At 34.3% G+C, this 24,961-nt stretch overlaps 2 protein-coding genes across 2 annotated transcripts in view; one reads left to right on the plus strand and one right to left on the minus strand.

Annotated features, from left to right (window-relative positions):
- LOC148940513 (disintegrin and metalloproteinase domain-containing protein unc-71-like) overlaps window positions 1-24,961 on the minus strand; it is a 426,194-nt gene that overhangs the window by 299,937 nt on the left and 101,296 nt on the right. The window lies entirely within an intron of this gene.
- LOC148940514 (disintegrin and metalloproteinase domain-containing protein unc-71-like) overlaps window positions 1-24,961 on the plus strand; it is a 78,863-nt gene that overhangs the window by 50,432 nt on the left and 3,470 nt on the right. The window contains exons 7-8 of the mRNA XM_089105520.1: window positions 18,255-18,401; window positions 23,326-23,429. Coding sequence (XP_088961646.1) covers window positions 18,255-18,401; window positions 23,326-23,429 — 251 coding nt within the window. The remainder of the gene's footprint in view (window positions 1-18,254; window positions 18,402-23,325; window positions 23,430-24,961) is intronic.

A 24,961-nucleotide genomic window follows, 5' to 3' on the forward strand; every position in this document is an offset into this window, starting at 1 on the left:
TGAAAAAATCGCCAGTAAATAACAAACTCTTTGTTGTTTTCACTTCTTGGATATACAATACGAAAATTTCATTCAATAAATTATGAAAATTTGTAAGCAAGTAACAAACTCTTTCCTGAAGTCACCTCTTGGATACACAATTAATAAACTTTATTTGAGAAAGTATGAAAAAAATTGTAAGTAAGTAAGTAAGTAACGAATTCTTTCTTGAATTCGCCTCTTGGATAAACAAAAAAAGTCATTTCATTCAAGAAATTATGACAAAATTCTAAATAAGTAACAAACCCTTTCTTGAATTCACCATTGGGTTGCACAATACAGAAATTTAATTCAGGAAACTATGAAAAACATAGCAAACAAACTCTTTCTCGAACTCGCTTCCTGGACAGACAATACAGCAATTTCACTCAAGAAATTATGAAAAAATTGTAAGTAATTGTAAGACAAAAGCTTTATTTTATTTTTTAAGGTTAATTTAGACGAGGTTACGTGCGCGCACGTAACCTCGGCTAAATTAACCTAAAAAACTGAAATAAAGCTATGTAGACTGGGTTTATCTTTTTCACTATGTATGCGCCGTTGCGGTGTGTAACCCATCACCAATCAAGTTATCGTATATTAAGCAATCTCCGCTGTTTCTGATTGGCCCCTAAAAAAAATGAGTGTTGTCTAAAAATCAGCGTGGTAGAAAACGTGGAGTTTTTGTACTGCTCACTTTTTTACAATGTGTAAGAACCAGTAGGGAGACCTCGCTCCTTTTGAAGGGTGCCAAGCAAAGGCAAACAAATAGTATGTAATTTCAAAACATATTTCATCACGTGTTGACGTATCATAGAATGAAATTTCTGTATTGTGCATGCAAACGGCGAATTCAAGAATGAGTTTTTTTTGTCACTTAGAATTTTGTCATAATTTCTTGAATGAAATGTCTTTTTTTGTATCCAAGAGGTGAAATCAATAAAGAGTTTGTTACTTACTTTTCCTTTTTTTTATAATTTCTTGAATAAAATATCCGTATTGTGTATCCAAGAAGGGACTTCAAGAAAGAGATTTTACTTACCTGGAATTTTCTCATAATTTTTTGAATGAAATTTCCGTATTGTATTGCGTATTCAAAAGGGTACTTCAAGAAAGAGATTGTTACTTAGAATTTTCTTATAATTTCTTGAATGAAATATCCGTATTGGGTACTCAAGAGTTGCATTCAATAAAGAGTTTGTTACATAGTTACACTTTGTTTTATAATTTATTGAATGAAATATCTGTATTGTGCATACTAGAGGAGAATTCAAGAAAAAGCTTCGTACTTTCTTAAAATTTTTTCATAATGTCTTGAATAAGATTGGTGTATTGTCTTTCCAGGAAGCGAGTTTGAGAAATAGTTTTTTTGAAATGTTTTTCATAGTTTCCTGAGATAAATTTCTGTATTGTACAACTCAATGGCGAATTCAAGAAATGATTTGTTACTTGCTTAGAATTGTTTCATAACTTATTGAAGGACATGACTTTTTTGGTTTATCCAAGATGCGAATTCAAAAAAGAATTTATGACTTACTTATTTAGTTACCATTTTTTTAATACTTTCTTAAATGATGGTTCTGCATCGTGTATCCAAGAGGTGACTTAAAGAAAAAGTTTGTTTCTTGCTTACAAATTTTCATAATTTATTGAGTGAAATTTTCGTATTGTATATCCAAGAAGTGTAAAAAATAGAGTATGTTACATACTGGTGATTTTTTCATAATTTAGTGAATGAAGTATGTGTAGTGTATATCCAAGAGGTGAAATCAATAAAGAGTTTGTTACTTACTTACAAATTTTTTCATAATTTCTTGAATGAAATTTCCTTATTGTGTATCCAAGAGTTGACTTCAAGAAAGAAATTGTTAATTACTGAGAATTTTTTCATAATTTCTTGAATTAAATTTCTACATTGTGCATCTAAGTCGTCAAAACAATAAAGAGTTTGTTACTTACTTAGAATTTTGTCGTAATTTATTGAATAAATTGTCTTTGTTTATCCAGCAGGTAAATTCAAGAAAGAATTTGAAACTTACTTCACAATTTTTTTCCTAATTTCTTTTATAAAATATATGTATTGCCTATCCATGAGGTGACTTCAAACAATGTATCACATTCTTGAAAATACTCATAATTTTTTGAATAAAATTTGCTCACTGTATTTAAGAGAAGTGAAAAAAATAAAGAGTTTGTTACTTACTTGTGATATTTTTCTAGTCGATTGCATGAAGCATCCGTACTGTATATCTAAGAGGTGAAATCAATAAAGAGTTTGTTACTTATTTACAAATATTTTCATAATTTCTTAAATGAAATTTCCGTATTGTGTATCCAAGAGAAATTAAATTGATAATACGATCTAAATTATTTCATCAGATACGCCAGCATTCATAAATGATCCTTTTGAAATTCTGCTAACAACATCGATAGTCAAGGTAAAAGTTTGAATTAAAAACTTTTAGGATATCGAATGTCCTTACTGAAAAACTACTACATTAAAAAATAAATTAAATTGATAATACGATCTAAACTATTTCATCAGTTACGCTAATGAAAATCTAAAAAATGTAGGTCTGCAAACCCTAAACAGGTGATTAAATATTATAATTCATGATTTCAGGCACATAAAACCAGAAACTACTAAATTTAAATTCCCAAATAATAAACCCCAGGAAACAAACACCCAAAAAACTATAAAAAACCTATGTCTGAAAACCCTAAATAGGTAAATCACTATTCTAATTCATGATTTCAGGCACGTAAAACAACAAAATACAAAAGTTAACTTCTCAAATAATAAACCCCAAGAGTCAAACATACACGAAAACCTAAAAAACCTAGGTATGAAAATCCCCAAACAGCCAATTAAATATTCTATTTCATGATTTCAGCCAAGTCAAACCATGAAATACTAAAGTTAACTTCTCAAATAATAAACCCCAGGAACCTAACACCGACGAAAATTTAAAAAACTAGGTCTCAAAACCCAAACAGCTAATTCACTATTCTAATTCACGATTTCAGTAATGTCAAACCATGAATTACTGAAGTTAACTTCTTAAATACTAAACTCCAGGAAACACACACCCACGAAAATCTAACAAACCTAGGTCTGAAAACCCTAAACTGCTAATTAACCATTCCAATTCATTATTTCAAGCACGTAAAACCACAAAATACTAAAGTTAACTTCTCAAATAATAAACCCCAGGAGTCAAAAACACACGAAAAGCTAAAAAAGCTATTTCTGAAAATCCCCTAACATCCAATTAAATATTCTAATTCATGATTTCAGGCAAGTCAAACCATGAAATACTAGAGTTAACTTCTCAAATAATAAATCCCAGGAACCTAACACCCACGAAAATCTACAAAACTAGGTCTGAAAACCCAAACAGCTAATTAACTATTCTAATTCATGATTTCAGGCACGTAAAACCACAAAATAATGAATTTAACTCCTCAAATAATAAACCCCGGGAACCAAACATCCATGAAAAGCTAAAAAACGATGGTCTGAAAATCCCCAAACAGCCAATTAGATATTCTAATTAATGATTTCAGGCAAGTCATACAATGAAATGCTAAAGATAATTTCTCAAATAATAAATCTCAGGAACCTAACACCAATAAAAATATAAAAAACTATTTCTGAAAACCCAAACAGCTAATTAACTATTCCAATTCATGATTTTAGGCACCTCAAATCACGAAATACTAAAGTTAATTTCTCAAATAATAAACCCAAGGAACCAAACACCCACGAAAATCTAAAACACTAGGTCTGAATACCCAAACAGCTAATTAACTATTCTGATTCATGATTTCAGGCAATTCCAATCTTAAAATACTAAGGTTAACTTCTCAAATAATAAATCCCAGGAACCTAACACCCATGAAAATCTAAAAAACTATGTCTGAAAACACAAACAGCTAATTAACTATTCTAATTCATGATTTCATGCACGTCAAATCACTAAATACTAAAGTTACTTCTCAAATAATAAACCCCAGGAACCTAACACCCGCCAAAATCTAAAAAACTAGGTCTGAAAAACAAAACAGCTAATTAACTATACTAATTCATGATTTCATGCACGTCAAACCATGAAATACTAAAGTTAACTTCTCAAATAATAAACTCCAGTAAACAAACACCAACGAAAATCTAAAAAACCTATGTCTGAAAATCCTAAACAAGTAATTAACTATTCTAATTCATGATTTTAGGCACGTAAAACCACAAAATACTAAAGATAACTTCTCAAATAATAAACCCCAGGAGTCAAACATCCACGAAAATCTAAAAAACCTAGGTCTGAAAACCAAAACAGCTAATTAACTATTCTAATTCATGATTTTAGGCACGTAAAACCACAAAATACTAAAGTTAACTTCTCAAATAATAAACCCCAGGAGTCAAACACACACGAAAACCTAAAAAACCTAGGTCATCAAATAATAACCCCCAAGAACCTAAAACACAAGAAAATCTAAAAAACTAGGTCTTAAAACCCAAACAGCTAATTAACTATTCTGATTCATGATTTCAGGCACGTCGAGCCATGAAATACTAAAGTTAACTTCTCAAATAATAAATCCCAGGAACCTAACACCCATGAAAATCTAAAAAACTATATCTGAAAACCCAAACAGCTAATTAACTATTCTAGTTCATGATTTCAGGCACGTCAAATCAAGAAATACTAAAGTTAAATCCTCAAATAATAAACCCCAGGAACCTAACACCCACCAAAATCTAAACAACTAGGTCTGAAAACCCAAACAGCTAATTAACTATTCTAATTCCTGATTTCAGGCACGTCAAACCATGAAATACTAAAGTTAACTTCTCAAATAATAAACTCCATGAAACTAACACCAATGAAAATCTAAAAAACCTAGGTCTGAAAACCCTAAACAGGTAATTAACTATTCTAATTCATTATTTCAGGCACGTAAAACCACAAAATACTAAAGTTAACTTCTCAAATAATAAACCACAGGAGTCAAACATCTACGAAAATCTAAAAAACCTAGGTCTGAAAACCCTAAACAGCCAATTAAATATTCTAATTCATGATTTCAGGCACGTAAAACCAAAAAATACTAAAGTTAACTTCTCAAATAATAAATCCCAGGAGACAAACACACACGAAAACCTAAGAAACCTAGGTCAGAAAATCCCCAAACAGCCAATTAAATATCCTAATTCATGATTTGAGGCACGTCAAATACGAAATACTAAATTTAACTTCTAAAATAATAAATCCCAGGAACCTAACGCTCACGAAAATCTAAAAAACTAGGTCTGAAAACCCAAACAGCTAATTAACTATTCTAATTCATGATTTCAGGCACGTAAAACCACAAAATACTAAAGTTAACTTCTCAAATAATAAACCCCAGGATTCAAAAACACAAGAAAACCTAAAAAACCTAGGTCTGAACATCCCCAAACAGCCAATTAAACATTCTAATTCATTATTTCAGACAAGTCAAGCAAATACATACTAAAGTTAACTTCTCAAATAATAAATCCCAGGAACCGAACACCCACGAAAATCTAAAAAACTAGGTCTGAAAACCCACACAGCTAATTAACTATTCTAATTCATGATTTCAGGCACGTCAAATCACGAAATACTAAAGTTAACTTCTCAAATAATAAACCCCGGGAACCAAACACCCACGAAAATCTAAAAAACGTAGGTCTGAAATCCCAACTTGGACTTGCAAACGCCAACCCGGACATGCAAACAAAAAGAATCAGACATGTAAACAGAGAAAGACAGGCACTTTAGACATTCAAACCAACAAAGAGAAATTCTTCGACTTGCAAACATCAGACCAGGCCTTTCCCTTGAGGTAGATCCCGTTTATTTTCGATTCTGAATATTTTTAGTTTTCCCTCCAAAATTAACCCCCCCCTCTCCCTGCCCCTCAGAAATGGGGGAACGAAGGGCCTCTGAGCCTTCCCCTTGAGGCAGATTCCCTGTTTATTTTCGATTCTGAGTATTTTTGGTTTTCCCTCCAAAATTGACCCCCTCCCTCTCCTGCCCCTCAGAAATGGAGGAACGAAGGACCTTTGAGCCTTGCCCATGAGAAAGATCCCGTTTATTTTCGGTTCGGAACATTTATGGTGTTCCCTCTTATATTGACCCCCTCTCCCCAGCCCCTGCCCGCCGAACTGTGGGAACTACGGGCCTCTGAGCCTTGCCTTTGAGGCAGATACCGGTTATTGTCAATTCTGAGGATTTTTGGTTTTCCCTCCAAAATTGACTCCCCCCTCCCCTGCCCTCAGAAATGGAGGAAGGAGGGTCCTCTGAGCCGTGCCCTTGAGGCAGATCCCTTTTATTTTCGATTCTGAGTATTTTTGGTTTTTCCTTCAAAATTGACCCCCCCCCCTCCCCTGCTCTCAGAAATGGGGGAACGAAGGGCCTCTGAGCCTTGCCCATGAGGCAGATCCCATTTATTTTCGATTCTGAGTATTTTTGGTTTTCCCTCCAAAATTGACCCCCCTCCCCTGCTCTCAGAAATGGGGGAACGAATGGCCTCTGAGCCTTGCCCTTGAGGCAGATCTCATTTATTTTCTATTCTGAGTATTTTTGGATTTCCATCCAAAATTGACCCCCCTCCCCTGCTCTCAGAACTGGGGGAACGAAGGGCCTCTGAGCCTTCCCCTTGAGGCAGATCCCATTTATTTTCGATTCTGAGTATTTTTGATTTTCCCTCCAAAATTGACAACACATTGAAGTATTTGCAAATTGGGTGTTTGACAGCTTTCCCTAAAAAACCATTCCTAAATACGCAATTTGACTATCTTGTTTGCAATTTTTAGGAACAGGCGGGGAATCCCCACTCATTTGGAATGGTACCAACAGGACATAAGCAAATAGCACATAGTTTTATAACGTGTTTAATCACGTGTAGAGGTCCCATTGAATAACAATGGAAGGGGCATAGCACCTAAAATAGCCTGGGAGGGAACATAATCCACCCAAATCCATAATTACATGCTCTGGAAAGGTACCAAGGAACATAAGGCAAGCAAATAACACAGGAAGGAACATAAGGCAAGCAAATAACATGGAAATTCCTATACAGGTATGCAAATTCCATATGTAGTTACTACTCACGATTAACTTTGTGATTTTCTTTTAAGCTCTATTGTTTACTAAACTAACGAAGCTCTGGGGCTGGACTCCGGGGTCCAGAGCCCCCTCCCCCTATATGGGCACCCTTGAGTCTAATAGACATCGCACCACATAATCAGCTACCCCAAAGGCAGGATTAACTTTGTGATTTTCTTTTAAGCTTTATTGTTTACTAAACTAACGAAGCTCTGGGGCTGGACTCCGGGGTCCAGAGCCCCCTCCCCCTATATGGGCACCCTTGAGTCTAATAGAAATCGCACCACATAATGAGCTGCCACAAAGGCATGATTTTCTTTATGATTAGACCTTGAATATAAAAATTCAAGCTATGCATTTAGTTAATAACAGTCAACTACAAACTTCAGGAATATTGTTCTGCTTCTAAGCAATATTTCAATGGGCAACTTTGATATCTTCAGTCTCCTTTGTGGCTTTAATATTCTAAATATGTTATGAGACCCTGCCTTCTACACATGTGGTGCAAGAAAAAAGAAGAACAAGAAAAATATTAAGAATAAGATTATAGGGCCAAGTAGATTTGATCTCTTCATAGAATTTTACATTACGGAAGTCTGTGCTTTGTTGTGAATTAGATAAAAAAATATTTTTATATTTTAATATTTTAAATTTTTTTACTGAAAATAAGGAGCGAAATTAAAACTTAAGACGAACATAAATTATTTCGTATATGAAAGGGGCTGTCCCTCCACAACGCCTCGCTCTTTACGCTAAAGTTTTTTTTTTTCAAAAAGTAGAGTTGTGAAAAAGAGTCAAACTTTAGCGTAAAGAGCGAAGCGTTGAGGAGGGGACAACCCCTTTCATATACGGAATGATTTATGTCCATTTTAAGTTTTAATGTCGCTCCTTACTTTCAGTTGAAAAAACTTGTTATTTTTTTTATTTAATTTCTGAACATTTTTGAACTAATGTAGGTTCGATTTTGGCTCACTGCATATGATAAATTAAAACATAATTTTAATTTTAATTTTGGCAGATTTGTTCTGCATATGAAGGGTCGCCTCCTCCTCAATACCTTGCTCTTTACAGCTAAAGCTGTTAGCACTTTTAAAAAGGCTTCCTATTCCATGTTTCAATTCCAGTAAACAGTCAAACTTTAGCGTAAAGAGTCAGGTATTGAGGAGGGGGCAACCCTTCATATATGGCATAATTTCGGCTCGTTTTTCAAATAATGCCGGTAAATCTGGCTCACCCGCTATGAAACATACCCCTCCCCCTTACGGAAAACTCCTCTTTGAAAATTTCATCCAACGTAAAGTACACCCCCCCATCAAATTCCCTCTAGACAGTTCCCTCCTCACTGAGAATCCCCCCCCTCTCTGTAAAATTGCTTGTGGACGATTCACCCTGAAAAATTCTACTTAGCTTTCTATCATTGTAATAAGACTTTAATCTTTAATCGGTTTCTCGATCACTCCAGAAATGCCTCCTTCCGTGGAAATTATTTCCCAGAAAGCAGAACTCGCCTAAAAAAAACCTGGAAAATTCCCCCGGAATATATCCATATAAAAAATTTGGCAAAGAAAATGTAAGACAATTAAAAAGAGTTCCGTACAGTAACTCTGTCAAAACCCCCCAGTGTAACATTTCCCACAAAAGGTGTTCAACAAAAAGATAATTGGTCCTGAAGGTCGGTATGTGCGTCGAAGATAAGGACGAAGATTTGGACCATTTTCTCCGGAAGTGCCCGATGCTCGCTGATTTAAGGGAAAAATACTTACGTGGGCTTGTTTTGTTGTTTCCTGGTATATTACAAAGTAATATACCACAATATACAATAACATGGTATGTTATTAGAGAAAAGCTTTGACAGAAGGAAAAATTTATACAATTAATTATTATTTATTATATAAAACTACATATATTTTCTCGATAAATTCCATTATGCATATTTTGCTATATATCATGTATCTGTGTGTTTCGTAATTTGTTCTGTTGGTGATTTCTTTATTTTTCATAAATTTTCATGTGTATATTGCTCTTGGGATTTTGAAATACACTATCTATCTATCTATCTATTTATAGAATGGTGAGCTATAGTAACAACATCCTTACCTTATTTTCCCCGAAATCTGCTCATCTCTTGTTTGTTTTGTAGTTTGTCAGTTGTTTCTTTGTTTGCTCAGTATTGTTTGTTCAAAATAAGCTGAAACTAAATGAAGTGAAATAAATTTCAGATGTATTTTAAATTCCTGCACCCAATATGCTTTTGCCACAGGCTTTCTGCCTATCAGAGGCGGTGCAATAGCGCTGCCTAAGTAAAGAAAGATGTTGGCACAATATATATATATATATATATATATATATATATATATATATATATATATATATATATATATATATATATATATATATATATATATATATATACATTATTTTTTTTTTTTTTTTTTTTTTTTTTTTAGACCAGGTTACTTCGTATCGAAGGAGTTGTCATAGAAACTTCGAAAAGGGCTCATACGATTGAAAATTGAAAGGGCTAGTGCCCTTTTAATAGTCAAAAGTGACTGGAGGGTATTTATTACTCCTCCCACACCCACCTTTCCCCCAAACACATTCAATCAAAATTTTGAGATAGGCATTTTGTTCAACGTAGTCGAAAAGTCCAGAAATTATGTCCTTGAGGATGGAAACCCTTCCAAGCCCTCAGGGAAAGGGTTGTAAGCTATGTCCTGGGGACATTTAAGGTTTATATAGAAAGGGAGATCGTAAAAACTTCAAAAGGGCTCATTCGATTGGAAATTGAAAAGGCTAGTGCCCCTTTTAACAGTCGAAAGTGATTGGAGGGCAACTAACCCCTCTCTCACGCCCATTATTTCCCCGAACACATCCAATCAAATTTTAGGATAGCCATTTTGTTTAGCGTAGTTAAAAGTTCCGGAAATTTTTATTTTTGAGGATGACACCCGCCCCCCCACCAGAGCCCTCAGGAAAAGGGTTGTCAGTTATGCCCTGGGGGAATACAAAGTTTTTATAGAAAGCGTTGTCGTAAAAACTTAAAAAAGGGCTTACTAGATTGGAAATTGAGAGGTTTATTGTCCTTTTTAATAGTCGAAAGTAATCGGAGGGAGAATCACCCCCCCCCCACCGTCTATCAGTTCTCCAAACATTTCCGATTAAAATTTTATATAACCATTTTATTCAACGTAGTTGAAAGGTCTGGAAATTATGTCTTTCGGGATGACAGCCCTCCCCCCATAGCCTCAGGACAACGGTTGTAAGTTGTGCCCTTGGGTAATATAAGGTTTTTATAGAAAATGTTGTCGTAGAAGCTTCAAAAAGGGCTCATTCTATTGGAAATTGAGAGGACTAGTCCCTTTTTATTAGTTGAAAGTGATCAGAGTGCAGATGACCCCCTCCTCGCACACTATTTCCCCAAATACTTCCAATCAAAATTTTGAGAGAGGCATATTATTCAAGGTATTAGAAGGGTCCGGAAATTATGTCTTTGAGAATAACAAATCCCCCCAGCCCTCAGGGAAAGGGTCGTAAGTTTTACCCTGGGGGAATATAAGGTTTTCATAGAAAGCATGGCCATATAAAATTCGAAGATACCTTATTGGATTGGTAATGAGACACTCTAGTGCTCTCTTTAAGAGTTAAAGTAATCAGAGGGCAGCTACCCCTCCCCCCCCCCACACACACGTAGTATTGTTCTGAAATGCATGTAATAGAAATTTTGAGATAGCCATTCTATTCGAAAAAGTCTAAATATCATATAACAAGGCTTTTGGGGTTGACACAAACCCCTGAGATTAGGGGCAAGGGTTTTAAGTTATGCCCAGGAGGTATTTAAGGTTTTTTTATGGAAGGTATAGTTATTTAACTTTAGAAGAGGCTCATTTGGTTGAAAATTGGAAATTCTAGTTCCTTTTTAAGCGTCAAAAGTGATGGGGGCATTTATACACCTCCCCTCCACTACAACCCCTCCTTTCACCGAAGGCATCTGATTGAAATTGTGAGGTAGTGATTTTTTCATAATAGTCCAAAGAATATATAATAACGTCTCTAGGGATAACACAACCCCCTAGTGCCCTGTGGATAGGGTTGTAAGTTTTTTTTTATGAGGGCATATAAGGTTTTTATGGAATGGGCGGTCGTATAATCATCAGATGGTTCTTATTTGATTTGAAATTGGAATTTATAGTGCCCTTTTTAAGATTCAAAGTGATTTGAGAGCGAACAGCCACCCCCCCCCCGTCCACGCTCATCATTTGCCTTAACAACTCCAATCAACACTTGGAGATAACAATTTTATTCATGGTAGTTGATGGTTTTGGAAAGTATGTCCCTAAGGAAGACACCCCCCCCCTCGAGCTCTCAGGGAAGGGTTGTAACTTTTGCCCTTGGGGCAAATAAGATTCTTATAAAAAGGGTGGTCGTATATGCTTCAGGGGGGGAATAATTGGATTAGTAATCATAATTCTAGTGCCCTTTTTGAGAGTCAAAGTGATCAGAGCACAGCTATTGCCCCCCCCCCCCACACACACACACAAACACATCGTGTTTTCCTGAGAGGTATTTTAAGGAATAAATATCAGCATGTGCAAATTAAACTGACAATGCATATTTTTTTCAGTAAATTCGTTAGAATTTTTTTTTCTGTAAAGTACAAATTATATCCTGCCTTTTAGAAAGCATAAGGGTTTTGAAACCTACTCATATTAATTTTTGCTCGTTTTGAGTTTGACCTATTTTAATTTCTGTTTGTTTTGGCGTTTCATTTATTTGTTGATACTGATTTCTGGTATTTAAAGTAAATTCAAATGAATTTACTGAAAAAAATCTGTACTGTCAGTTTAATATACATATGCTGATATTTATTCCTTAAAATCTTAATTTATTTTTGTTTTCTTAAATTTATGAGTGAAAACATTTAAAATAATTTTTTTTAAACTAAATTACAAACTATATTCTGGCTTTTAGAAGACATAGGGTTTAGGACCCTACTCATATTAATTTCTTCTCGTTTTGAGTTTGACTCTGTTATTTATTTTAATTTCTGCTTGTTTTGGGTTTCATTTATTTATTGATACTGACTTGAGGTAGTTGTATGCTTGGTAGATTATTTGATTCTATTTTTGTTCATTTTTGTTTTAATGGAGTTCTTTACTTTTTTTTGAAAACTTTTTTTGTGGAAAAGTTTTTTTAAAATTAATTTCTGTAAAAAAGACACGGCAACTTAAACATCTACATTTTTCGGTATCGATGGGCTGGAAAGTCTCTACCCCGTGTCAAGTAAGTACATGCTGATGATTCAGGAAAATGAGACTCGTGCATTTTTCGGTAAATATATACCAAATCATATTATTGAGTTAGGAATAAAGTGAATACACCATTCGATACCTTTTTTATGCTGATTACGAATATAATAATCATTTCTATCGGAAATGAATTTCAGTCCCCCCCTATATATGCCAATTCAGGGTATATATTTCTACAACATAACCTAACCTAACCCTGAATTGGCATATATAGGGGGAGGGGGGGGCTAAAATTCATTTCCGATATAAATGATTATTATATTCGTAGTCAGCATAAAAAAGGCATCGAATGGTGTATTCACTTTATTCGTAACTCAATAGTATGGTTTGGTAGATATTTACCCATTTTTCTGTGAATTTGTCTTATGGGTATATGTCTTTAATCTTTGACGCTAATTACTTACTTAGTTTTATGTATTGTACTAGGTGAGTGGTTAGATCGCTAGAATGGAAATACAGAATCTGTAAGGGCAGGGGTTCACATTTTGGTTTGGAACGGGGGTCAGAAACCAAACTCTGAATGAATACCTAGCAAAATCTGGAAGAAAACACAGGAAACGCCCCCAGCGATGCACTGCACTGCACTCCCGGTCGAAGACAGAGAATCAGAGAAGACAGAGAAGACAGACAATCGAAGACAGAGAAGACAGACAATCGAAGACAGAGACAGAGAATCAGGTACCTGCGCTACGCAAACAATTGGTCGGCATGCGAGACAATGTTTTATTCACCTGCTGGATGAACTTTAATCCAACTAGATTGAATAAAACTCTCGCAAAGATGAATATGATGCTACTGAGGCTGTTTATTCAAGTGTTCTTTCCTAGGCGCGATTAAAGACTGTTTTCCGGCAAATCTTAATATCTTCAATATAAAACGTTAACTTCATCAATCGTTTGTGGCAACGAACTGTAAGTAAGGAGTGACACAACTCAATAGTAACCAAAACTCTAAAAAATGAAATTTTGGCGTAAAAATGTATATCAAAAGAATCAGCTTATTATGCTTGATTCAAAATATACAAGACTTATAAAGTTTGGTGTTACCTATCAAAAGTTAGGACCCTGAGAAAATTTTTCCTAATTTTCGAGAAATAGGAAAAAATTCTTTGAAAGTCAAGGAATCTTAATGAAAATTATACCATCAGATTAGGTGTATCAGAGGACCCTCCTGTAGAATTTTTAAGCTCTTTTTTTTATAAAAATGTGGAATTTTGCATTTTTAGCCAGAAGAAAGATCACATATACTATTTTCTTTCAAGGCTGATCATATTGAAATAGTGGCCCTTGAAAATTGAGAAGGGGTGCATCCGAATGGAAATTAAGAGTTTTATTGCCTTTTTGAAGTGAACGACAAGATTTGAGGGTAACTAACCCCCCTCCAACGCCTAATTCTTCCCCAAAGCTATCTGATAAAAATTTCTGATCGTCATTTTGTTCAGCGTAGTTGAAACGTCCAATAACTTGGTCTTTAGGGGTAAAATGACCACCCCGGCCCGTGGGGAGAGGCTTGTAAGTTATGAGATTTGCCCATTGTTTACGTATAATATTAGTTATTGGGAAGTATACAGAAATTTGGGGGGGGGGGATTTTGTACTGAGGGTGGATTTCCATAGGGAGAAGTTTTCGTGGGGAGGGAAGTTTCCTGAAGTGAACTTTTCAGGAGGAACTTCAAAACTGAGGGACCAATAACTGAGGACAAATTTTCATAAGAAATTATTCCATTTGTCTTACTTTCTCTTTGCCAACTCAGTTTTTCATGTGGAGATCTTACGGGGTAATTATTTGGTGGCTATTTTCAGCGTGTTTGGATTTCTGGGGAAAATTTCCGTGGAGGTGGGGATTGCTGGGATGATCGGGAAAACGATTAGAGATTAAAGTCTTTCTCTGATCAAAATAGGCTAGGGAGTATTCTTCAGGCTGAATTTTTCGCAAGATATTTTACGGCGGGAGGGGGGAGACTTTCAGCAAAGATGGAACTGTCCAGAGGGGATTTTACAGGGGATTTGACAAGAGTGAATTTTACAGGATGGGATGTATTTTAGGTGAGAAGAACTTTCCACGGAGGGGTATTTCGTAAGGGAGGGAATTTTTCATGGAGGATGAAACCAATTTACCGGCATTGTTTGAAAAAAAATCAGAAATTACACAAAAAAATCAACTAAAGTTAAGGAACAACATAAAAACTCAAAACGACCAGAAATTATTCCGTATATGAAGGGGTTATCCTCCCTTCTCAATATCTTGTTCTTTACGCTAAAGTTTGACTGCTTGTCCCAGTTTTTTAAGAGTGACTCCAGAAACACAAGGGCCGTTTAATTAGAACAGAAAGCTTTTTTAAAAGTACTAAAAATAGCGCGAAGAGCAAGGTATTGAGAGGGAGGGGCAACCTCTTAATATGCGGAATAATTGCTTTTCGTTTTGAGTTTTAATCGTGTTCCTTACTTTCAGTTGAAAAAACTTTTTTTTTTTATCAAACAGTACGTGGTAACGTACTGTAAGTAAGAAGCAACCCGACTCAATAGTAACTGAAACTCTAACAAACAGAATTTTGAATCCAGTGGATATATCAAAAGAATTGGATTTTCATGCTGATTTCAAATATATAAGTTTCATCAAGTTTAGTCTTACCTATCAAAAGACACGAGCCTGAAAAATTGCCTTATTTTCGAAAAAAAGGGAGACACCCCATAAAAGTAATAGAATCTTAATGAAATTACACCATCGGATTCAGCGTATCATAAAACCCCACCACAGAAGTTTCAAGCTCCTATCTGCAAAAATGGGGAATTTTGTATTTTTTGCGAGAAGAAAGATTATGATGCGTGTTTATTTATTTTTTTCCCAGGGGTGATCACATCGATCCATTGGTCCAAGAATATCGCATGAGGGTTTATTTGAACGGAAATTAGAAGTTTTAGTGCCCTTTTAAGGGACCAAAAAATGGGACGGCAACTAGGCCCCCTCCCACGCTTATTTTTTCTCAAAGTCACCTGATAAAAATTTTGAGATAGCCAACTTGGGTTTTTATGTAATTCTTTATTTAGTAAGATCAAGAACGGTAGAAGGGCTTTATACCCATTCTCAATAAAGTCAGTGAGGCCGCCAAAAGGGCCTGAAGTCAATGCCAGACGACACCTACCAAATTATTTTGTCATTTAATTAGCCTAAACAATTAAAATGTGCCTGCATACAACAGAATTTGTCCGATGATGACTAAGTGTGTTTGAATTCTTCATTGTTTTTGGTATCAGTAGTCCAAATTGCAAGGAGAAGCCAAAATAAACGGCGGCTTAGCACCTACGGTGGAGTATAATAACCAACTCCTAAAAAACAGACATTTGGGCAGGGCCGTATCCTGGACTTTTTTCGGGGAGGGGAGGCGAAAAAACTTTGCAATCGCATCGAAATTTCTATATATTAATTTTTTTAGTTTTACGAGTAGGACAAGATTTTCCAGGGGCGGTGTTCAAATTCGGTAACCCTCCCCCTGGATACAGTCTTGGCTTTGGGCTAGACCTTGCTTTATTATCGAATTACAAGTAGTATTTTTTTTTGTAACCTTAGGTATACTTGCCCGGTACTTGGAAGTGTCATATATCAAACGATTTTACCGTTAGGAAATAAGTTTCAAAAATACTAAACTTGTCTTCTTCACAATAATTTGCATAAGTACACCCACCTTTTGCAGGTATGTTTATATAGTGGCAGTCACGTAAGGCACGTAATACTTTTTGATAAGAGTCAAATGACGTTGGTAAGATTAACCTTTCACGTTTAAATAGGCCCTTTCACACTACGCTAATGTCATTTTCATAAAACTATCATAATCTTCGTCTAAAGTATCAGAATTATTAAAAGCAAGTTATTAAAAAAAAGTCGAATGGAGAAGGAGATTCAAGCTAAGATCAAGCGTGATAAGCTATCTTGAGAATTTTTATTAATTTAACTTTAAATTTTATTAATTGATTTTTTAGAAGTTCTCCCTTGTTGCTATTACAATGAATTTTCTGTGACGTAGCATAAACTTCTATAATGTAATATTTTGCAATATTCTATGTAGAGCTTGTGTCTACTTGGCAGTGCCTACGCTGCCAAGTAGCGGCAGTGTAAGCAGTGTGGCAAAGGGACAAAATTTGCGTCTTTAAGCTGCATAACGTAAGTTGAAGTAATAAATTATAGCTGCGTGAAGCGACCATGACTATTATTTGTTTTAAATTATTTACTACGTTAACGTGAAAATTTCTGTTTGGTTAACGTTTTAAATTATTTACTACGTTACGTTAACGTGAAAATTTCTGCCACGTTAACGTTTTAAGTTATTTACTACGTTAGGTTAACGTGAAAATTTCTGTTTCGTTAACGATTTAAATTATTTACTACGTTAGGTTAACGTAAATATTTCTGTTTCGTTAACGTTTTAAATTATTTACTACGTTACGTTAACGTGAAAATTTCTGCTTCGTTAACGTTCTAAATTATTTACTACGCTAGGTTAACGTGAAAATTTCTGTTTCGTTAACGATTTAAATTATTTACTACGTTAAAGTGAAAATTTTTGTTTCGTTAACGTTTTAAACTATTTACTACGTTACGTTAACGTTAAAATTTCTGTTTCGTTAACGATTTAAATTATTTACTTCGTTAAAGTGCAAATTTCTGTTTCGTTAACGTTTTAAATTATTTACTACGTTATGTTAACGTGAAAATTTAATTTTCGTTAACGTTTTAAATTATTTACTACGTTAAAGTGAAATTTTTGTTTCGTTAACGTTTTAAACTATTTACTACGTTACGTTAACGTTAAAATTTCTGCTTGGTTAACGTTTTAAATTATTTACTACGTTAGGTTAAAGTGAAAATTTTGTTTCGTTAACGATTTAAATTATTTACTACGTTAAAGTGAAAATTTCTGTTTCGTTAACGTTTTAAATTATTTACTACGTTATGTTAACGTGAAAATTTAATTTTCGTTAACGTTTTGAATTATTTACTACGTTAAGTTAACGTGAAAATTTCAGTTTCGTTAACGTTTTAAATTTTTTACTACGTTATGTTAACGTGAAAATTTCTGCTTGGTTAACGTTTTAAATTATTTACTACGTTAGGTTAACGTGAAAATTTTGTTTCGTTAACGTTTTAAACTATTTACTACGTTAGGTTAAAGCTAAAATTTTGTTTCGTTAACGTTTTAAATTATTTACTACGTTAGGTTAACGTGAAAATTTTTGTTTCGTTAACGATTTAAATTATGTACTAAGTTAAATTGAAAATTTCTGTTTTTTAACGTTTTCAATTATTTACTACGTTACGTTAACGCGAAAATTTCTGTTTCGTTAACGTTTTAAATTATTTACTACGTTATGTTAACGTGAAAATTTTTGTTTCGTTAACGATTCAAATTATTTATTACGTTAAAGTGAAAATTTCTCTTTCTCTAACGTTTTAAATTATTTACTACGTTACGTTAACGTGAAAATTTCTGTTTCGTTAACGTTTTAAATTATTTACTAAGGTATGTTAACGTGAAAATTTCTGCTGAGCAGTCCTGCTGCGTGGACCAGGTGTCAAAACTTGCTCAAATCTTATTTTATTTTTAACTTTACGATGAAATAGTTCCAATCATTTTTTCCCAAACGGGTTACGCGCTTTAAATTTTTGTTTTAGTTAAAAAAATGATAAAAAACGTCTTCATAAAAGTCTTGACATCTCCAGTTCAACATGCTGACTTTCCCGAGGCTAATAATGTCTCAAGTACCTTTTTCCGCTGACTAACCCCATTCCTTTGATTCCAGGAAGTGGAACATTGCTATTACCATGGAACTGTCAAGGACTATCCTGGGGCGACAGCAGCCTTTAGAACATGCAATGGTCTTTCTGGAGTGATACACATAGGAAATGAAACGTTTATAATGCATCCATTCTATGGTGGAGATCTCTCTGTAAGTCGTTATTTATCCTAGAATAAACATGAAAAAGCATGAAAATTAACTGGAAAAGCCTTGCCTGAATCTGAGTCCTAATTGTACAGAGGCCTATCTGGGTGTTTAACGGTAATAACAAAAATTTGTTAAAAGTAATGGCGAAACTTTTGTTTCGATTGCCAAAAATAAAAAATAAACAAAAGTCAGCGAAGCACTTTAGATAGAGAGCTAGATAGATATTTATTGTTACAAAAGCCTCTTTGGGCCGTGGAAAAAAAAAAAAACAACAAAAAAACAACAACAAAGAAACACTTATGAACACACACAAACATACATGACCATCCATAACAAACATATATAGCCATAACGATGCAATAATATAATAATAATAATAATACAGTAGCAGCATTAGCAATAACAAAAACACACATAATAAGAAACAGGCCTGATACCTTTATAACAGAACAAACTAACACACAATACCCGCACACAAAATAATAATAATCATAGCAAGAATAACACAAATAACATTAACAACTCGAAACCTCAGTAACCTAAATCTACTCACATTCATCAAAATTTAAATTTTTTCTTGGCACCTTGCCCATTCTAGCAATTTGAACCAGCATTTCAAAATGATCAAAACTTCTACTTTTCGAAATTTCCTCAAGCCAACACCTCCTAAATGTGTTGAAATGGTCTCCACGCGTGGAGCACTCAGAAAGGGTTTTCGGAAGCACAGGATGGCTGCCCCCCTCCCAATTGCACTTCCTAGCTGAAGGGCCAGGAAACAGAGACCAGCACCGCCGGTAGGGACTATAAAGTTTAATGCCGTATTCTTCTTCTTTTTCTTTAAATGTGGCACTGATCAGGACCATTTTGATAAGATAAGGATAAGGTAAGGACAAGATAAGGACATATATTCATCAATATTTTCATTTTCTCTTTTTTACCTTCAGGGTTGGATCTAGGGGTATGGTCTAAGGAGCACATGCACTCACAAAAGGTCTGAATTTGGCCTAGCCACTGGTCTGGAGGGGAGGAAAATCCAATGGGAAATTCTAAATATTGTAGGTGCCCCAACCAAACATTAATTCTGCATCTGCCCCCCTCAGCCATTATACCTAAACTACCATTATGTAAAGTTGGCATTGAGTGGTTGGTAACTATAGGTGAAAGCTGACGATTTACCTCATAATTGACACTTCATTTTATTATCTAATTTGAAATTAGGTTTGTTACAAAATATCAAAATATTAAGTTTGTGTGATGTTGAATTTTTGCTTTGTCTCAGTAGAGTATTTTGAGATTAAGTTTTTTCTTTAATGACACCAGAAAAATTTGGGTGATCGATAAAAGTAGCATTAAGAGCAGTAGATTAGTGGGTTGTAATCATAATGACTAAGTTGCTAAATAGTGCCTATTATGTCACTATTCATCTTTGTTTGCCTAGGCGCAAATAACAAGAAGTTATGTCAAATGGGAAATTTTGCGAAAAAATGATTAGAATATAGCATTTGGCTTAGGGGACTTGCGCCCTTTTTTGTTTTGACAGGTTATAAATAAATTGAATTGAATTGAATAATAAGCGTCAGCAAAATAGAAGACAGAATGAAAAAAAAAGATAAAAATATTAGCAATGTAGATCTTGGTCGCATAGCCAAAATGTTCACTTTAATTTTATTTTAATTACTTTCTTTGAAAAAAGCCCCATTTCACGAAACTTCTTGATTTTGTATAATACTAAAGCAGTGTTGTCTTTGTACTTATATCACCTATTTTTTTTTTTATTACCATGGATGGCGTCAAATGAATTTCCCTTCGAAAGAAACAACAGCATGTATTTAAAGGATGATCCCCCCCCCCTCGAGAAACAGTTTCTGAGGGAAGTACAGTGTTCATCAAAGCCGTTTCTTAATTGTAAGGGTGGGTTGTCTTCTTGTAGGCTATTCGAAAGTGCCGTGTTTCTGCATGTTAATCTTGTTGCGTCAAGATGACTTGTTAACGGGAAGGAAAAAAAAGGACTTGAAAAGGGACTTGAAAAATTATTTTTTTTCTTCTTTTTTTTTCTCTTGTGTTGAGTCTCTTAAAGGTGTGAATGTATGATGTTGAAAATGTTTTTGTTTTTTATGTATTTGTTTCATTTTTGTTTCTCCCCTGTTTTTTTCCTGGCCAGGAAGCCTTAGTGGGGAGTTTATATTGAAATGTATTTTGTTAAGTTTATTGATTGAATAAATTGATTGATTGATTGATTGATTGACATCAAACATCTTGCTTATAGACTATACACATTTCCACTCTTTTGTTCAAATCTCCTTGGTAGCACTTAGCTGTCCCTGTCGTTCTATATTTGTATTTATGGTGTAGTTTATAGTTATTATTCCATTAATCTAAAAACCTCGAAAATCAGCTTAGATTTGACACCTGCTTTTTTTTATTAATTTTTATAAAAATAAGAATAAGGTTCTACAAAGAAAAGAATTGCATTAAACAGTTCACTTTCAACCTGAACAGGTAAATATGGACTTTATAAAATTTTGTTATTATATTTTTGATTCGAAAAAATTAAAATAATTTTGTCTTTAAAATATATAAACCGTTTAAAAACGAGTACATCATTAAAACCACAATATATAAATAATAGATTAGATATAAATTATATTACCTTTGTACAGTGATTGAAACTGTGTTTGCAAGTTTCAGTATGGGTTTCTGAAATGATTTTAAATCTGAGCTGTTTTGCTCTTAACCCCGGTTTTTTGAGGTCTTTGCGAGGAGTAATAAATTTTCACACAACGCATTATTTACATGGGTATAGAAATCGGAGAGTACAGGGAACCGGAGATATTACTCTCAATGGTAGGCTAAGCTTCATTTCCATGAGTGTATAGTAGAGGGGATTGGTAATTGTATAGTAGAGGGGAGAGAAATGTTAGAAAGAATTTACATTTCTTCGTTTTATGTTTTAATTTTCTTAATTTTTCTTTGAAAACTGTTTGAAAACTATTCTTAGGTTACTCTTTTGAATTTTTAAGTTTATAATTTTGTTAATTAAAAAATATTTATAAGAATTTTTAATTATAATTTGTTTTTAAATTATAATTTTTATTTAGTTTACTGAGATTTAGAAGTAGAAATAAAAACTCATTTTATCAGTTTTTCCTGGCTATTGTTTTTACTTATTTTTCACTCATTTTTTTTTCATGTTTAAGGCTTATATCCCCAAAAAATTTTTTGGGATGCTATTTTTCTGAATTCCTATCGTTTTAATATTTCAACATCAGCCGAGAGTTTTACTCTCTTTCGATAAATGAGATTCTGTTTTTTTCAATTTAGAATACAATATTCTTAAAATCTGCTTTGTATTTTTTTAGATTGAAAAAAGTGTTAGAAATATGCCATAAAGATGTAAAAGTAGAATATTTTTTCTATTTTTAAGCACTCTTAGATCATTCTCTAAGAAAAAGTCTATTCTGTTATCTTGTCCTTCTGGCGTAAGTTACAGCTATAGGCTTGTCGTAAAATTGCGTGTTTCGGAGGGAAAATAAACCTTAACAATCTTGTTTTTTGCATTTTGAAGATCTAGGGGGGGGCAGCTGCCCCCCCTAGACCTTCAAATATACATTAGATATGGCTGAAAAAGCAGATGGTTGGAAAAGCAGTTGATACAAGGCCCTCCATCACACTATCGACTGCCCCCCTAAACAATATGCTGCCTACGCCCATGGACTCCTTCCTTGCCATTCTTCACCCCTGGGGTCCATCGCAGCCAAAAATTGAATCGTGTAAAAATTTCAAGGTAGCCACTTTCTTTAGAATGGTCAAAATAAGTATGTTTTCGAAGGAAGCTTGACCTGTGTATCTCCTGGGGACAAGGATTGACAATTATTAAGAATTAGCCCATTTTATATAAAAGGGCTCAGAAAGAAATATTTGCAGAAAGGTTGAATTAGTTTACTTTGTTGAACTCAGGATCTTACAGATGTTGTGATTAAAGAGTATTTTAATTTTTCTAAAAATGTTTAGGGGAAACGCCCCAAACCAAATGGACAAGATTGATTTTAAATAAACAGTTTGTCAGTAAATCTTATTTGACAGGTGAAAATGCAAATGTTATTTGGGATTTGGATTGGACCAAAATTTTATTTCATACAGCCTTATGATCTTAAGGGTCTATCTTTCCTTTACAAATAAAAACAAGTTCCACGTTCAAGAATTGTGAGAGTTCATGTTCACATTATGTGCTTTACTCCATCAAGTTTTCAGAATAGTACAAGTACTGCTTAACATTAAGAGGACACAAACCTCTCTCATTTAGGGTAATTTACGTTCGTTTCACTTAAACCTCGCGTATAACCTAATTTATTTTTGATATAAAAATTACTCTAGTACATTCTTGAAAGGTAGCTTTAACTTTTTTTTTCTGTATTTAGTTACGATGCTTTTTACCTTGTCAGTTTAGGGCTGCACCAACCATTTTGACTTAAGGGGAGGAAAGGTATAATGTCGCAAAAGGGTCATCTTTGGAAAGGGTCCTATTTATTTTCTTGTTAAATACCCAATAAGTACATAGGTTGAAATTGTCCTATTCCACGAGAGTACAAAAATCAGTAACCTCCCGTAATGGCCTTGAGTCATACAATAGTTCATTTACCATGAGTAGAAAAATTACTTGTATATTTTAGTGGCTGTATTTTCGTTGTTGTTGTTGTTTTTTTGTTTTTTTTTGCACCCCATACATCTGTTTGAAATGCTAATCTCTGTCAAAACGCCCCGATCCTTTACAAATTTTTCTTAAATTATAAGTTTTCTAGAAGGAATAAGTCTATAGAAATTTGTACACATTTACCCCCATTTAGTTGCGTCAACACCCATTTATTGATTTATATCTTACACCAAAGAAATGTGTAAAAACAATTCTTATATAATTTTCCTTCTGCAGCGAAAACATCCTCACGTCATCTTCGAGGCCACGAAGAAAATTAAACAGCAATGTGGAAACAACAGAGATACTGAATGGGGACTAGGCAGATCAAGTGGATTTAGGTAAATATTTTCTGTTTTTCTATTTCTATGTTAATAATAGTATAAGAAGTAGCTTAGAATTGTATACAGTGACGTAAATCCTTTTTCTTCTTGTATTGCTACTACTACCACTACCAACTTACAGAATCACCAAGCCACCTGAGGCAAACATTGCTACGCACGCTCCTTCTCCATCCCAATGTATTCAAAACCTTTCTCTTTACACCCTCCCAAGAAATTCCAACTTCTTTTAAGTCTTTCTTTATGATCTCCTCCCTCTCAATTTGAGGCCGACCTGCTTTTCGTTTGCTCTAAATGGGTGGCCGAAAGTAAAACCGTATTACTTTTACTACTGATGACGGTCACTGCATATGTGACTGAAATATCTGGTATTTTTTGTGAATTTCTTTCACTTTTTGTGAAACACTATCTATTAAAAGGATTTTACCCCTATTTGAACTTTTATTTATTGTCACGGAAAAGTAGTGTGGTCTCGGAAATTATGGACGATCTTAGGCAAGCTTTCATTCTTCATATGCAGAATGTGTTCTAGCCATCTCAACCTTTCTATCACTATAGCCCTAGGAAGCAGGATTGAACCACATACAGTTAGTCAAATCATAACAAATCCTCCTCCGTCCTTTGGAGCGCCTACCTTTCCAAACCTTACTTGACCACTGTCACCGCTGTGGCTTTAAACATTTTAATTTTGGTTCGAAGAATTATCTTCCTATGCTTCCAAACTTTTTTCAAATGTGAGTAAACACCAGGGTTCTTGGCTATTCTGCTTTTTACGTCTTCTCTGCTTCCACCATCTTTAATAATAATAATACCAAGGAAAGTGAAGCTATCCACTTGATCTATCTCCTCGTTACCAAACATCGCCTTTTCACCTTCACTTATTCCCTGTCTTAACGACTTAGATTTCTTAACATTAATTTTCAATTCTATTCTTCCGTCCTGAACTTTCAAAACCTCTAAGAAATAATCAATTTTGCTATCATTTTCATTGAGAGCTTTAGTTTCCTATTTGATTCCAGGCTCGCCTGTAGCTTTTGTCGTTCTCCTTAGGACAAATTCGTAATTGAGATAAAAAATAAGCCTGCTTAATTCCTGATTCAATACGAAATCAGCTACTAACCTCATTTACTACTCTATTCGCAGAAATATTGTTCTCATACATTTCACACATCACTTTAATTTATTTTTCATCAAGTGAGTACTGTGTTAACCTATGGTTCATTTTATGACCAAATAACTATTTTGTATACCTACAAAATGGTAGTAATCTATAACCGTTACTATTTTCTTTTCCAACACCAAATTTGCCTAGGCTAGGATGCCATCCATCCCTGGCTCTACCAACATGGGCATTAAAACCCCCTGATAAAAATAGTATGGTTCTACCTCAAATCCTGTTTATTTGTCCCTGCAGCTGTACTACTATCTCCATCAGTCAGTTCTAGAGGGGTAAATACTACTATGAGTGATACCCAGGGGCGTTCCGAGTGGGGGTGGGCAGGGAGGGGATAGTAGTAAGGGCCCAATTCGCT

Source organism: Artemia sp. Qi Xiang Cuo, chromosome 19, assembly GCF_049724085.1.
Source record: "Artemia sp. Qi Xiang Cuo chromosome 19, ASM4972408v1, whole genome shotgun sequence".
Classification (NCBI taxonomy): Eukaryota; Metazoa; Arthropoda; class Branchiopoda; order Anostraca; family Artemiidae; genus Artemia; species Artemia sp. Qi Xiang Cuo.